We start from the raw sequence: 17,087 nt of genomic DNA on the forward strand, positions 1-17,087 counted from the left end.
AAAACCAAGATACTATCATTCTGAGTTTTTTATCCACCTCATCACAATCACAATCAAAACAATAAGACCAGGGGGCGATTTTGCCACGTATCGTTTTGCGCGTATATTGCATCCAGAAGGAGCGTGAAACGCGCGAGCATTTGGAACCATTCCTTGTCACAATTTTGCCACTCCATTTCCCTTGATACGTGTACTCGCTTTGCAGTTCCCGCATAAACTGGACGTAAGTCTGGCGAACTACACACGATTTGCGCCCGTATTTTTCGCGCGATACTTGTGGACGCAATTTATTGGTGCCCAGTACCTCGCCAATGAGCATACATATTCGCACGAAAAAATTCGCGGTGAATTCGCCCCTTTTGAGTAAGGTCTTAGCCATTAGTTGTCGCGGGCCTGATTGATGAAAATGGTCATAAGATGTCGCGGGCCGGATGGATGACACTGGTGGGCCGGACACGGCCCGCGGGCCGTAGTTTGGAGACCCCTAATGTAGACAATACCATACTTGATAAAGTGACATTATTATTTGTTTTTAACTAACCCAGTAGAGGTAATATCCAAAGGCAAAATGAATGTATAAGGAAGACACTGCTATTGCAGATCTTTGTACTGTGCATCGGCACGATTCTTCAACACAGCAAATGCAGTGCTCCGTCCCTTAGGGTTTAAGTCCCCGCATTCCGAATTTCTTCTAAATAACAGAACCAGCGGTGTAGTTTATAATTTTCGGAGCATACATTGTAATTCTATCGAGGGAATTTAATATAAATACTTTTTCAACTATGCTAATAAATAGGGCTTATCTTAAAAGAAAACATATTTTTTTAACCACTCAGAACATTAGAACGTCAAAAGACGTAAATATGATAATAGCGGTCAAGACATTAGAACGTCTTTTCACGTAAACGCGCGAGATTTTACAAAAATCGATTTATTTCCATCACTAGTATACGGATTGCCATGATTTAAAAAACAGAGTATCGATAATGAATAACGCTACGCGTCTGTATTCAAGAATATCTATGGAACGTAGAGTTGCATTATCTAAGCCGATTGAATCTGTCATCTTGTTCATTCATAATTTATTGCATTTCTAAATAATTTATTAAAAATATTTTAGTTTGAACGGTTAATATTTTGAGGTGACTAATAGTTTCTAATTATATTTCTTCAATATGTATATAAAGTGTTATTTCTTTATGATACTCAGAAAAAAGTACATTTTTCAAAGCTTTGAAATAATTGTAAGCGATTTTTACATTTTTTTGACGTTTTCATAAAATGTGTATTTAGAAACGCAAATATTTACGTATTACAATACAATGCGATAGTTGATTTCATAATCTTTCCAAAACATTTTTGAGAATGAGGCTACGTCTCCCAAAACGTGAGTTATGAAGCTTTTAGCAAAACTCGTAAATAACACAAAAATTATCACGTTTTGACAGTTCTCAAAGGAACACATAGTAGATAAAAGTCTTTGTCTGAGAGGTATTTAATATAAAGGTATACTTTGTAAAGAGCTCAATGGTGCCGACACAATACGCTACATGCATCGAAGCGTGCCCATATCTCCATATCATTCACCATACAGACCTGTCACACCAGCCAGGTGATGTGTTGTAAGTGCAGGCGATATTTGAAAATGATGCGACCCCTCTCCTGCCGTAGATCAATTTAGGGAACTGCCGTGATCACGCGATTCTCAGCTGTCAACAACTAGTTGAATGAATAAAAAAGCGTATTTTATAAATAATTTAATGAATAGTGCGGTTATGTACAAAATACGATGGGGAGTGAAGAGGAGCTAGGAACTCTTGGACATGTGAAAGCTCCGCCGAGCCTGGAATTTCCTCTCGCGGGCGGCCTTGTACTCCTTCCGGCAGGAACTGGACTGCAGCTCGAGGATCCGGTTTATCTTCTCCACAATCTCCTTGGCGGCGGCATTCTCGCACTCAAAGTCGTGGTGTTTGAAGGTTACTCCACCCGAGTTAAGCACGCTGTGGTGGTGTTGCCCTGCAAATTGTAAGTGAACCTTTACAATGCAATCTATCCCATGACTATTTCTATAGTGAGACATCTCTAAAAGCACTGATTCCTAATATGGAGTTTGAAGACCTTTTCAACTAAAATTTATCAGAAGCACTCGAATGATAGCTACCCAAATTTATTTTCTCATTACAAATGTATGAATGATTATGAGAAACAACTTTTTAAAAATACAATTTTATGGCTAAAATTATCTGTCACAGTTTCCTTGGATTAATTTTTTTTCTTTCTTACAAAATTATTCACAAAATAGATTAAAAAAACCACTTTTGCGTTAAAATCAATCATTTCTAGACTACGTTTTCCAATGGATTTTTATTTCCGTTACCTATATTCGTGGTGATACAAGGCACATTAAGAATTTTTGGCTTGTGTATTCTTCAAACCAGTACTGTTTTAATTATACAAAAAAAATTTCAGAGCCCACCAAAATCTGGCAGGGAATGCGTGATGTATGTTAGTTTTGTTGAGTAACAGTAACAAGGCCATAAATCAACGAATATCCACACAGCGAAGTCCACACAGCGTATTGCGTAAAATTGCCCGCATTCTTAATGCAAGCGGCCAATCCATCCGTGAGTGAGCAGTCTAAGTTCTCTCAGAACCCGCTAACCAGTCACAGGGCACTCATTTGATTAACCCGTAAATACGATCTATCACCTGCTGCAGATCATCTTCTGTGATGTATTATTATGTGAACTAATAATAGATCACAGAATGTAATATCTATTTTGAGAGATAATAATTGTCACATGTACGTGCTGTAACCAGCTGTGACCACCCGAAGATGCTTCGAGAAGCAACATACGGACCTGCGTAAGTTTGTGGTTTCCGAACATTTTATCTCCTTACCCTGCATTAATATGCAAATCAATTATTGTTGTATGGTACTGCAGCGAACGAGAGTTTAAAAGAAGCGCAACCCTCAAATAAATTTTATGGTTTTAAATTACGATTTAAATAAAATTTCAGTTTTTTGTTTTGCTCATTCTGAAAATAATCCTAAACCAATCTGTTTCTGTTTTCTTGCCAAAAAAAGTATAGTATGTTGTGCCATGAGGGTTTTTTCCCCTGATGTTCCAGGAGTCACTTTTCGCAGCTGATTTCCAGATATTTATAAACTTTCATACTTCCGATACTTTCAATACTCTTGTTGTTGTTTGTGAATAATGGAGGAGGAGTTTGATGAATTATTCCCACCTAGAGACGGAGATCGCCGTTTTGGTCATACCAAAGTTGCATGCAGATGTTTTAAATGTGAAGAAAACCACTCAGCCGACCAATGTCCTTCTTCCTCCTCCCCACCTAAATGTTTCAATTGCTCGGGCTCTCACTCAGCTGTTGACTCTTCTTGCACATAAAAAATATGAAACTTTCTATGGCCTCTCAAAACTTGTCTTTTCTGCAGGTTTCTAGACTATTCCCGGCTGTCAAAAGATCATTCGCTGAGGCTTCATTTTCATCCAACCCTCTCCCCTCCTCAACAACAACTTCTTTTCGTTCAACTAAGTTCACATACAAAAACCCTATCACTAAACTGGCAGCTGGATATGATCAGCAACAATATAACTCACTACTCTATAGTGTATGATATATACATTGAATGATGTATACAGTGAATGATACATTACAGTGAATGATATATACAATGAATGATATATACAGTGAATGATATATACAGTGAATGATATACAGGTAGAATGAACTTACCGCTGGAGGGGGAAGGCTCTTGATTGAGACAACTGCCGAGGTTGGGAGAGTACACCAGTCTAAAGGTAGATCTGTTGGACCTGGATTCGATAAGTTCGCACCAGGCCACAAACTCTATGTTGTAGGAAACTGGCTTCATTCTTGGCTGGAAACAAGACATACATATCGTGATACTGGTGAATCTACACTGTATCCGTAGAGAACCCAAAAAAGACTTTTTGGATTTTTTTTTTGATCTAACTAAAGGGTTGAAAAACTTTTGGATCCAGGTCTACGATTCAATGCATTTATAAAGACATTAAAAGGCTGATATTAACCCTCTGGTGAGTGATTCTTTTCAAATTTGACCTAAAAAATTCCAAATTTGAGCTCATAGACATATGAATATTAGTAGACCTGCCCTAAGTGATTAAAAGCGTATTATCCCCACTCCCCATACCGGTTCCATTGAAGCCGGCTGTGCTCGCGTATGGCCTCAAGTGAAATTTGAAAACGTGACGTCATCATTCTTGTGCGAACTATGGTCGAGGCATCATCGGTTCATTTTACGAAATAACACGGCAAAATGTTGACTTGTACTATGAAAACTTGTAAAAATAGATGTGAAAAAGAGAATAAACCCAATTGTCGTATTACATTCCATATATAAGCATTATTTTACTTTATTTTAAGCATATTCACATCGTATAATATGAATCAGTTGTTACTATCACATCGAGAAACGTCTGGACGCGAAACACAAAGCTGGTTGGTTGCTGGGAAGTAAATTATGAACAATTATAAAAGTGTCTTAACTAAATACTTAAACGAAATATTCGACTCTGAAAATGGAACCGAATTTTTTTGCCGAATTTGGACTTCGCAAATTTGTTCATAACGTGGCGAGTAATTTGCGCTCCCATGTAAAAATGTCTATTCATTCAAAAGCAGATTTTACTTTTAAGAAGTAAATGGTGATATTATAATGCGAGATGCCTATTTACTGTCAGATTGATTTATTGACGAATCACAGTCAGCTTCACTCCCTTCGTTCTTCAACAGTTGATTTTACCCCTCGCCATTATCTTCTCTTCTATTAATTCCTATGTCTGTGTTTGAGCTAGATTTACTTGTACAAAAACAAAAGCTCAAATTAAAAAAGTTACATCTCATCACCCTTCCCGCATTTTAAAAATTATTTATTAATTTTCATTATTAGTATCCTGTTAAATTACAATTAAGCAGTTTGTCAAAAGGATGTTCAATCACAGCGTAAATATACATAATATTATTATTCTAACAAAGATTCGTCAATATAATCACCCAGTATAATGTGTCTCTTCTTAGGAGCCATGTTTTCAGCATATACAGTAGAACCTCGTTAATTCGAAATCCACGGGACATCAAAAATCAAATTTAGAATTAACGTATTCCCAAGTAATACGAAATTTTTGGAATAAAAAAAAAAGTAGCCGAAAATCGAATTTCTCGGTCGCCCCTTCAAATCTGGGTAGTATCTTAGGAGTAAATTCATACTAATACGAATTATTCCTGTATTTTCGCGGCCTATTACCGTTGCGGCAGGCCCTTTAAATTCAGATATTCAAAATAAATTCATAAAAATGCGATATATTTCCGCGTAAATCGAGAATTCACGGCCGATTTCCGTTGCGAAAAAAATAAATTTCGATTAAAAACCATTTTGTATGAAAAAAATTTTCTGCAGATTTTTTTTTGGAATTTCGAATTACGCGTTTTTTTTCAGGGTTCGAATTAACGGGTTCTACTGTATCTGAATCTAGTTGGTAAATTGCAATATTTGACATTACTTGTTCTCATGCTCCAGACGCGACTCGTAGGAAACTCGACAGGAGGCCCAAGGGAAAACAATTCCCTTCAGGGCCTAGGTCGTCTTTGCGGACACCGTGTGGGAGTCTTTTTAGGAAAGGAAGGGGAGGAAGTTCTGAGAAGAAGAAAGGTAGGAATCTCCCGGTAAGTGTGTCCAGGAGTGACAGATGTATTGTGACCTTATTTATTGCATAAAGTTTGTTGAAATGTGGCAAACTTACCCAGAATTTATAAGAGCCCGCGTACAGTGGGTATATCTCAATTCTCTCCCCCGAAATGCCGAGCAGTATCTGCGTGTTGGCGCGGACGCGGTTTGCCATGCGCACGTGGTACGACTGGTACATGGGTGCTTCAATCACCTTTTCGTGCACCTTCATGCGGTTCAGTGCTTCCGCTTCCTGGGGAGATGATGACGTGTGCGACTTGCCAGCTGGAATGAAACACACCTATTTTAAGACATTTCAACTCAATAGGCTATCAACTGTCTGCGTACAGCGTATTCTAAATTGCTTTGGCCACATTCGATAGTGTTTAATTTTAAATGATCTGTACAATTGAATAAGGTAAAAGAGGATTATTTATTAACTAGCCGACGTGTACCCGGCGTAGGAGATAGACATATACTGTTGCAGACTTTTCTGTAGGTCTTTTCAAGATATACAATTCCGTACAACATTATTTTGATGTATCTCATAAGGTTTAGCCAGCGTTAGCAATGAAAGCACCCGAAAATTAACAAAACATCACAACCTGATTACAAAACATCGACTTTTCTCTACTTTCTATAAGTATAAATATGCAGTGGCGGCTCGTCTACTCGTCTTTTGGTCAATCACCTCTCAAAATATGCTGCAATAGTATTAATATAAAAAAGGATTCAACAAACTACCCAATTATAATTTATTTTTAATATTTGTGCATATTCATACGGTAATAGCGAGATCCAGTGCAATCTGGCGTCCAAATGAGAAGCTACTGTATGTACCTAGCGTGGGTCACTTCAAGTTTTGTCCCCAAACTATCTCCTTTCTTTCTCTTTGCTATACAGACAAAGGAGGTAAACACTATCATGTATCCTACAAAATTTATTTTAAAGGGATTTTCGGACATGACCGCAGTGAGATAGAGATATCTACGTCCTAAGATTATTAAGGTATTAGAGGGAGATGTGAAAAATTGTCAGTCAGTAAGTTTTTTGTGTGATAAATGATAGCCATCTTGAACTTGAAATTATGTTCATCCATTGTTGACGTAATTTGCATGGAATAATTTAAAATGTCAAATTCTGTGGATATCATATTGAAAGAAATCGCTAACAATTCATTGAATCATGACAATCGTATTCAAATAAAGTGATAATTAGGTTATGTTACATGAGACTAAAATAAAGAGGTTAAAAACAAAAGTTATCATTTTTATCATTGCATTTGCGGGTGGAATAAAATGAAAGTATAGTATTATAATAAATATATTAATATTAAGTCTACTAATAAATATATTAATATTAAGTCTACTAATAAACAATTGACTGAGTTTGGAGTTAATACAAATTAAAAAAAAACTTTTAATAGGAAAGATCTTTAAAAGAAAAATGTAAATAAAAGAAAAAGTATAAATAAATAATCTTAAATTAAACAATACTGTACTACCGGCTTCAGAATAGGTGGGTACCGGCAAATTAATTAGATACATTGGCGTTTTTATAATATTCATTACGCAATCAAGTTGCAATTTAATACAATCTTGAATGTCGCATATCATCCTGAACAGTTTGAGATTGTCAGCAAAAAGCAAGTAAGAAGAATGTTTGGATGCATTCTTGAATGTCATCAATCAATATCAAGAATAGTAGGGGTCCCAAGTTTGACCCTTGGGGTATTCCTGAAAATGCAGAAAATACACCCGCTGCTGTTACACCCTGTATAATAGTCTAGTCAGTAGCTGATTTGATATTGCAGTCTTTCAGACGGTTCAAATCATCTGCCAGCTCCTCCACCATTGCACAAGCAACTGTTCAGCTTATAATGATGGTAGAGGATAATACTTTTCAAAAATTGTCAGGTTATTCGTAACCCATGCAAGTTTGTCTTTCTTTTAAAAAAATAACAGCTTACCGAACTCTGTATCGAAATTAGCCGGCACAGAACTGGCCGAGGGCTGTAGATTATTAACTAGCACACTTCTCGTCTTCGTGGCTTCCTCGCCAAAGGTAACGTTGGACGTGTTCGCGTTCCCCGACTTTCCTCCGTTCTTAATGTTGGACATCCTGGAGGGCGGGAAAACAGGGGGCTCGATCACCTGGAAATAAAATGGTTGTAATTTAATTACAGTTTATTATCGGCACAACTTTACATACGGTCACCCAATCTAGATGCTTTGGAGAAGTTCTTTTTCTCAGTCAACCCACAACCTCTGAGGGAGTTAACCCTGGGGCTATTAACCAGACGTAGTAAAAGTAGTACTTCGTATGGAAGTTGCTCTTCTGCATAGACTAAGTGGGAGACAGAGGACAGGGAACAAACCAAATTACACGGAGCAGGTGGAGTGGCGTGTTTCTTTCAGTGATTTATCAATAAATTAATCCGACAGTCTACACGCAACTCGCATTGTAGAATAACTAGTTAGTCTTTTAAAATAAAATCTGCATATGAATAACTAGTATTTTTTTACAATGGCGCATGTAATTGCTCGCTGTGTAATTGAAAATCCCAAATCGGACGAAAAAACGTATGGCTTGTTTCCAAAAAAGAATATTTTATAACGGTATTTAGTTAATCAATACATAATTTATTTAAAAAGACACCCAAGTCCATTCGATCTCCGTGAAGCAGAATTTAACAAAACATAGATTTACGAAGAACTAAGTCATGAAAATTTCTGTCATTCAATTTACGCTCAGCCAAACGTGACGTTTGCCAGGCTGCAATGTGTTTTAACTACACAGTCACTAAAATGCGTTCATTAGAATGATTTTAAAATAGAACTTATGTAGTATTTATTCAACGTATAACCACAACATCGTTAAATGGTTGGGTAATGTTTTTTTCATTCGTAAGGCTGATTATGACCAAACCAGTAACGAGATAAAACAAAATCTAATAAAATAATAGGTTGGCTAAGTTCAGGTTGGGTTAGGTTAGGTCACTTTTCTCAAATGTTCTGTTTTGTAATGGATTTGGGAGGCGGGTAAGGATACCGCCACCCCGGGAACCATTTATTGGATAACCAACACCTCCACCTCCACCATAGGTTACCCCAAGTGCTTTGCTATGTTTGGTGACATAGCAAGGGTGCCCAGGTTTGTTGGGTGAGGTGTATTCAGCTGCATGGTGGGCCAGATCGGAAGAGGCCTGTTTGGGGAGACCCTCTCCAGCTGGTCACCTTGACTCATCGTCTTGCACCGCAGCGGGAGGAATGAATTCATACATCAGTTATTCCTGGACTCACTGACCCCTAGATTCGTACCCACCCCCATACCTTTTTTCTTCCCAGAACTTCCTCTCACAGCATCCCCAAAGATAACATAGGCCCTGGGGGGGGTTAATGTAAAAAATAAAAAAAGGTCCAAACCTGCCTCTCCTTAGATTCGTAGGTGGCTGATCGACTGCGCATGCTGTGATTGCTCTTATCTTCGGGGGGGATGGTGATGACGTTAAAGCCTCCCTTCTCGGGGATGGAGGAAGTATGCACCTCGCCGTGCGGCTTCGACGAGGCTCCGCTCTTGAGGTCCACGAGGCCGAGACACGTGAGGCCGAACTTGGAGCAGGCCTCGCGGGCATCCAGGGATGGGAAGTCCCAGTCCACCTCGCCGTCGTCCTCGCAGATATACAGGCCGTACGAGGACACGGAGCCCAGGGTGAATTCTGGATGTGCTATGCTGAAATTAAAACCGTTATCATCAGAGGCGCGCCGTCTATACAGCCTCATAAGCAATGCCTACCCTACCTTACTCAAAATTATTTCACTTCCAAAAATATGCACAAAGTACCAACCACTAAACACAGTGCCACACTGACCGCACCACTATGTCAAAAGCAGGAACTAAGTATGCAAAATGATGTATATGTCATTTTTATGTTGACTTCATTCAATACAAAAACGTGTACAAGGGACAATTTGTTTGTGTGTAAATGTGTCTATGTTATTAATTGTTATGTCAATTCCTTAATCACAATCACGATAGCAATTACAAATTATTGAAATTATTCCCATCAATCTGCCTTGTCATAACCCATAGATTACTTTTACTATGTCTTAAACCATAGATTACGAAATATCGAGTCGACTGTGTAGGTACTGTGGCGCACATCCAGCCAGTGACAGTCCACGACACACACAGCCACAATGACGAGACAAGCTCGGCATTGCCTTGAATTAAAGAATTACCGGACAGCAAAGTGCCCATAACATTTTTTACTCCAAATGTGCTAAGGAATAGCTGGTTAAAGTTTGTCGGGTACGTGCCGATACACCCTGTATAATATAGATAAATAAAAACACACGCGTATTCTAATGCAACGTTGTGTCAAAATTTCAAAGCAATCTGTGAAGTACTTTTGTATTTATGTAGATTGTATTTAAATTGGGAAAATTTCATAAATATATGGAAGATTGGAGTCGAGTTCAGACTTAGAAGGGATGAGATGTTCAATGGAGAAATTATTATAGATAAGGCATAGAAGAGAGGATATTTGTTTAGAGAGGGACAGCCAAACATATGTGATCTACAGTTCTCACTTCTAGACCTCAGTAAGTACAATCTGGGGAGTCAAGCACGAGAATTTCAAAATGTTGATAAGGAACGGAACATTGTCCAATTCTCATTTATAGTTGTCACTTCTTGACCATAGTAAGTACAATCTTGAGAGTCAAGAGAAAATGAGTGGACCCCCATTTACATCAAGCCCATAAATTACATAATACACCTAACACAAGATTGTGTCATAATATAGAAATTACTTATTTTATATTTCATTAAATTGTTTATTGAGTTATATAAATGTAGTTCACATTCCTTTTCTTGTCAGAATTTAATATATTGAATCAAAACATTGCACAAGATCGCCCTGCATGCACAGTGAAAATACAGGTTACATACCTCGTGAAAAGAGGTTTTAGTGCAGTTTTCTTATAAAAAAAAAAAATATATATATATTTGAAGTTAATAGGTTTAGAAAAATTCAATATTTATTTATTTCATTTAAACACGCCCATAGGGCTTTTACATACAATGCAATTATGTTTTTTAAATACAATAACAGTAAAGAGTTTACATAATATATAAGAATATACAGATTACATAAAATATAAGATTTAACAATGCATAGGTTAACAAAATATAGGTAACATGAAACAAGAGTTTACGAAACTTAGGTAACATGAAATTTAAGTAAATGAAATAAAAATATATGATCTGCCAATATCCTCCAAATCAATTGAATAAAAAATGATGAAATTGTTGTTCACATTAGCCTATAAACTAAGTAACTCTATTAACAATCTCTATTACGCAAGATTAGGATAAGAATCGACAAAAAGTCTAATAGAAAAACATTTAGTTAAGTATCACAATATTAAGTCAAGTATCACAATATTAAACCAAGCATTATAATATTAAAATATTAGTCAGGCAGAGGGACTACAGAAAATTGGAAAATGGTCTACGGTTTAAAAACCTCTGATATCTATATTTTTAAAAATTTTAAAATTAAATAATGAATCAATTTACAGAGTATAATAACTTATGTTAACTAAAATAATTCATAAAACTAGTTTTCACTGTTTTTGATTTTTTTTATGTTTCTCTTCTATAGAAGCTGGCTAAAATTCTAAACTTTTTATTTATATATAAATAAAAAGTTTAGAAACTCTGATGTCTATCTATATAAATAAAAAAGTTTAGAAACCTCTGATATCTATCTAAATAAATAAAAATGTTCATTTGTTCAAAATCTCGGCAAGTTCTACACCGATTGCTTTGAAATATTGACAACGTTGCATTCGAATACGCGTGTGTTTTTATATACCTATATTATATAGATAACTCCATTAATGGAGGACTGAACGCAGTTGGCTCTAACAAAAAATTGTCCAAAGAAGCGAAGTTAGCAATGCACAATGGAGTGCTGGTGTACCTACCCTGATGTATGGAAGTGAGGCATGGAACTTCTGGCAAAGAAAGGATGAAAGTAGATTGAATGCTGTTGGAATGAAATCCCTGAGGCGTATGTGTGGTAAAACCATGTATGATCGTGTGAGGAATGTGGAGATCCGCAAAGAGTGCAAGGCTGATGTAAGCGTAATGAGTAAGATCAAGAAAGGGACGCTTAGATGGTTTGGGCATGTAGAGCGAATGAGCGAAGAAAGGAGTGTAAGGAGAATATACGATGCAAAAGTGAATGGTAGCAAAAGTCGGGGACGCCCGAGGAAGACATGGCACGACCAAGTGAATCAGATACTTGAGTCGGGCCATGTCAAGAGTCAGAACAATAGAAGAGTATGTATGAGACGATGTATGAATGTGAATGAGGCAAGAAGTGTGTGCCAAGACCGAGTTGTTTGGCGGTCCGTCCTCTCTGCCTACCCCTGCGACGAAACGGCGTGATGGTTAGTTAGTTATATTATATAGATGTCCCCTGTGACATGCTTTTTTGAACAACAGCGCTATCTGCTGGAGGTAAAAGCAGCATGTGCTATTGTTTCTCTATCTGCACATACAGACTTAGTTACAGCGACGAGTGGCGGGGTAGAGCTAGTATACAATACGTTTTAATGAAATCATACCTGTATTTGTAGCATGTGAAGCCAATTAAGTCCAGTATTTTAGCGCTGGCGACCACACTCACATGAATGGGATAATTTCTCTGCGCTTCCGGAACCATGGTCATAAAAATTTTATAAGTTTTAGTGGGCAGACCAAACTGAGCGGTACCATCGAACTTGGCAAACTCTAGGAACTTGCTCTGCGGTAAAAAGGGGCATTTCACCAGCTGGTCTGTTAGCATGCTCTTGCTTTTTCCGCGTCCCTCCTGCTTGGCGGGCGTGATTTCCTTCCTTGCAAAGAGGGTCTCGCGCTCTACGTCTGAGAGCACATTTGGCGGATTTTCCCATTTGACCATTTTTATTTTCGCAGCTTTGCGTTGCGCTAAATCCATTTTTTCTAGTTTTTGGGCAGTGTTGGAACGCTGTCTGTTGAAAGAGCTACAAATAAAAACAATAATGTGACATCACACTTTTTATTAAATTGTAGGACTATAAATTTCTTAACCCCTGGAGCATCTGATATATTACAAATGCATTTTTCTTAAGTGAACAGTTAAAAAGCTAATTCGATTCCAGATAAATTTGCTGTTTTTGAATGATTTAAACATAAAATAGCGTGTTTCAATGCAGATGCTACAATTTGATATAAAGCTGAAACGCACCTTGAATAAGCTTTTATGATGGGGTTCTGAGCACTTTGTGATTTTTTAATTAATTATTTTTATATGAAACGACAAAAAGCGCAGTGACCTTAACGTGTGTAATACATTTTTCTAATAAAATAAGCGTGTTTTTAAATAGTAAATCAGTAATTTTAGTTACAAAAATCGTAAAGTAAGCCATCTTTTTTTATGTTTGCATTCAAAATTTTATTATTGAAAAAAAAAAAAAATTTTATGTAAAAATAAAATTTGAAAATGTTTTAAATGCAGTACTTTCCATTCCCCCCAAAGCAAATAGTTGTCTTTTATCATAATTAAGTTGAATCAAAGAATTTTTTCAGAAAGATATTTGTATTAAGCGTGGCCAGCGATCCTAAAAGTTTCATAAGCTAATGAAATGTAATTAGATTCAAGTGTTTTATTTTAAATTAAACTTCCAAGAAATGAGGGAAGGTAGGATGGGGATAGAAGTTCTATACACATTCTATACTCGTGCATCAATTTGTGATAGTACTCGTTAATTCGATTCGATAATTCCGAACGCCATTGTTAAGAATGTCCATATTACAGGGAATTGGAGAATGTGTCCTAAGGTTGGTTCTGCATTCAGGCAAATGCAAAAGATAAACTTATCAAATTCCGCTTCACGCTTAATACGCACTAAATTTATAAATAGCACTTGGTTTCAACTTAATTACTACAAGTAACGGTAAATATTTACCTACGACTACCGTTTTTACTACTACAAAAAATTGCCCCTTTAATAACGCCTGCTCGCGTCCCCTTTAGAGTTATATCCCAGTTTTCAAGTAGTTTGTGGGCTACGCTAGGTTTGTATAGACTGGTTTGTGATTTAATTCTACCTAATCCAACCTAACCTAACATGTACGGAATATTTTCTCAAACGGTAGTCGTAGGTAAATAATTACCCAAGTAACAACTATTTATGTGGGGGGAAATGGTAAAAGATGCATTAAAGTTCCATTTTTTCTCAATCAATGTTAAGTTTTAAGGTAAGGAAATACGCATAAATTATTATTATAACTTTACCGTGAAAAAATTACCTGTGCATTCCAAAATCCATATCGTGTTGCAAATCATAACTTTCTGTGAGTGGGTCCATGTCATCTTCATCGCTCTGGTCCATTTCTGGATAACAATCGAATTCCATTACCCTTTCTCGTTCATACTCCCCATCGCAGCTATCATCTGCAGTTTTAGAAGGCGTGGAAAGTTCGATCTTTCCCTTCTCTGCCATGCTCTTGGCGTGGAGTAGTTTAGGAAAATCCTCCCCCAGCATAACAATCTCGCACATCCCAGTGTCATCGGTGGATATAAATGAATTCCTTATGTGCGAAAGAAGCCAGTGCTTGTTGTCGTAAATAGCCATGGTTGCTGATGATCGTTTGAACCATATAAATTAAATTTAGTTTTGATTACCGGCAAGGTCCGGTTTACATTTTATACTTTTGACAGCTCTACAAGAAAATATTAATTTTATTACAACAAATACAGATGTGAAGCTGGAACGAATCGGGTCAAGTTCTTTTCTTTAGGTTGGTATTGGTGTTATTTGGGAAAACAATAATATTATTCACTATTCAGTTGCGTTTAGAAAACAAATGGAAAACAACGACGGCTACTGGCTACTTGCTGCGCGATTACGCGGCACGGTCTGTTCAGAAATAGGTACTATCGTGAAAAACTTTTCACAGTGGCGTAGGTATTTTTAAGACTTCCTTAAACCGGGCTTAAAATTGGCTTAGCTATACCAACGATTAACCGACGACTAAGAATATGATAAGGACGGTAATAATTAATAATTTAATGGTGTACAGCTTGTATAATTATTTTTATACAAGCTGCTGTACCCCACTACACGTTGCTGTGGCTCAGTCTGTCTATGCAAATAGAGAAACAGTGACAACAGATGACGCCATTCTTTTTGTCACAGGTGACAAAAGTGTTGTTAGGTAAATTTGTTTGTACTTTCCGTTTCCGATCCAATATATTTTATCGAATGTGAAATCGTCGTGGCTCAGTCTGTCTGCGCAGATAGAGAAACAATAGCGCGTGTTGTTTTTACTTTCATCAGATGGCGCTGTTTTTACCTGTAATATGTGACATCTATACAATATTGGTTTATAAAAACACGTGTATTCAAATTAAACGTTGTGTCAAAATTTCAAAGTAATCGGTGGTAAACTTTCCGAGATCTAAGATTTTGAACAAACGAACATTTAAATTTTATGTAAAGAAGATTATAAATTTACCTTGATGAAAAAAGCATTGGTTAAGACATGTCGATCCTTTTGATTAAATAGTGGTGAGCACAAAGTTATTTATATTAAAGTGACGCCACAAAGTGATTTTTCAATTATTGAAGAAGACATAATCACGTCATAGCATTGAGACGTTACTTCAAATATCATTTTTTTAAAGAAAGACAAACATTCCCGGGTTACAAATAACCTGACAATATTTGAAAACCTCCTACTACCACCATGGTAAGTGGAAAATGTTGCTTGTGTTGTGATAGAGAACTTAGCCAGCAGAGGAATTGAACTCACGACGCCTGAGTAAGACCCAGACGCGATACCAACTTAACCACTGACCGGTCAAAGGTACATCCAAAAAATAACTAGACTAAAGCAGTTGGACTTCTAGAAGTCGAGTCTTTATATATTGTTGCACGATTCTTGGGGTTTTAATATCATTTCGAAAGATTCTCCGCATGTTACATTTTACGGAATATATTTCAATTTTGTACGGAATTTTCTAAAATCTCAGATTCTGGTTGGTATGTTATTTATTTATTATTTTGCGCTTAAAAACTGTGTTTTAACATTAACAGGTTTGTTTTATCAGCATGAATGCGACGATTTTAGGCAACTGAATATTACATCGACCTAATAAGCTCTGGACGGAACTATTCGAGAAACATTTGAAGCCGCGGGGTGAGGGGGAAGATGTATGAAAAATGCCAAAACTACTTAAATTTTTTAATGACATCCCATTCCCTGTCTTATCAAATACAAAAAAATCATGCCGTTATAATTGCACTAATAATACAAAATACAAAAAAGTTAATTATATAGCACTATGCATACAAATCGTTTCAAAAGTTTGTCATACAAGATGGCTGCAAGGAAATTTCCCCTCACACTTGCTTTGGCTTCAATGCTGCTAATACAAAATCGCACTAATGCTCAATCATGGAATATTACGATGGTTTGCTGGAGTACTCTAACTTGGAGTGGCCTTGTATAAATCTAGCCACTCGTTCACTACTTCATGGCTACCAATGCTACCATAGCAACAAAAACAAATAGCGCGGTATGTCATTATTTGTTTGTAAATTTATCAAAAAAATCACCAAAATCGAAGTTGAAGAATCCAGTATTGGAATGATGTCATTTTAATGATAGGTGGAAATTCAAAAGCCTGTTTAAATTGGGGTATGGATTGTTGAACTTTTTGGTTATTTAGATTACAGTCTTACATTGTATTCAATGTCAAAATAATTTTCTGATGCTTTCGGTTTCTCTTCAGTTTGCTTTTTGCAGCTTTTGGTATCCACGAAAGCTTTTTATAATTAATTAATTAGATTGTACGAACCTGGAGATAAACACATCTAATTTTTTTTTAAAGTAGCACTTGATTTCAACATCATAACTACTTTGGAGTATTATCATTATATCTTGTTGCCCTACCTATTTCTTTAGCCAACCTTTCGGACAGCGTTACAGTGTCATTCATCAGGGCAGATATGTAATAACCTAAATTGCATATCTGTCCTGATGATGGATACTAGACGTGGGTCGTAACGTCATTTTCAAGAAACGTAACGAAACAAGTTTCTTGGTCGGCGTAACCTGTTTCAAAACGGTTATTTTTGTAACTAGTTATTTTCATTCACTTACCCGTCCTCGCGTGACAAATGTCAACCATGTACATGTGTTGGCCCCGCGTTTGGCGTGTCTCCCGAGTCGGACTAATTAATTAATTAGTTCCGACTAATCACGAATAATATACAATGGTTATTGATATTTACAGTTTATTTGCACGTTATATTTA

At 36.7% G+C, this 17,087-nt stretch overlaps 2 protein-coding genes across 2 annotated transcripts in view; one reads left to right on the forward strand and one right to left on the reverse strand.

Moving 5' to 3' along the window:
- Positions 1–1,699: 1,699 nt before the first annotated feature.
- On the reverse strand, positions 1,700–14,629 carry Sin1 (SAPK-interacting protein 1). The gene is made up of 7 exons (XM_089642916.1): positions 14,075–14,629; positions 12,370–12,786; positions 9,157–9,463; positions 7,701–7,884; positions 5,808–6,016; positions 3,760–3,904; positions 1,700–2,016 (listed from the first exon to the last, which is right to left on the reverse strand). The coding sequence occupies exons 1-7, from the start codon at positions 14,398–14,400 to the stop codon at positions 1,808–1,810; spliced, it is 1,797 nt and encodes a 598-aa protein (XP_089499042.1). The 5' UTR covers positions 14,401–14,629; the 3' UTR covers positions 1,700–1,807.
- A 1,684-nt stretch (positions 14,630–16,313) lies between these two features.
- Positions 16,314–17,087, forward strand: part of LOC149414668 (dynein light chain Tctex-type protein 2B-like) — a 30,323-nt gene continuing 29,549 nt past the window's right edge. The window contains exon 1 of the mRNA XM_089643083.1: positions 16,314–16,468. The gene's annotated coding sequence lies outside the window, so the exon portion shown is untranslated. The remainder of the gene's footprint in view (positions 16,469–17,087) is intronic.

This window comes from Hesperophylax consimilis, chromosome 19 (assembly GCF_061612785.1).
Source record: "Hesperophylax consimilis isolate HC1 chromosome 19, BYU_Hcon_1.0, whole genome shotgun sequence".
NCBI lineage: Eukaryota > Metazoa > Arthropoda > Insecta > Trichoptera > Limnephilidae > Hesperophylax > Hesperophylax consimilis.

What these genes read in the sequence shown, in the direction of transcription:
- Sin1 (XM_089642916.1), bottom strand. Translation starts at nt 14,400, where the DNA reads ATGGCTATTTACGACAACAAGCACTGGCTTCTTTCGCACATAAGGAAT. An exon ending in TAATTTCGATACAGAGTTCG is followed by an intron (nt 6,017 to 7,700) that starts GTAAGCTGTTAT and finishes GTTTCATTCCAG; the next exon opens with CTGGCAAGTCGCACACGTCA. An exon ending in CGGGCTCTTATAAATTCTGG is followed by an intron (nt 3,905 to 5,807) that starts GTAAGTTTGCCA and finishes TCTTGTTTCCAG; the next exon opens with CCAAGAATGAAGCCAGTTTC.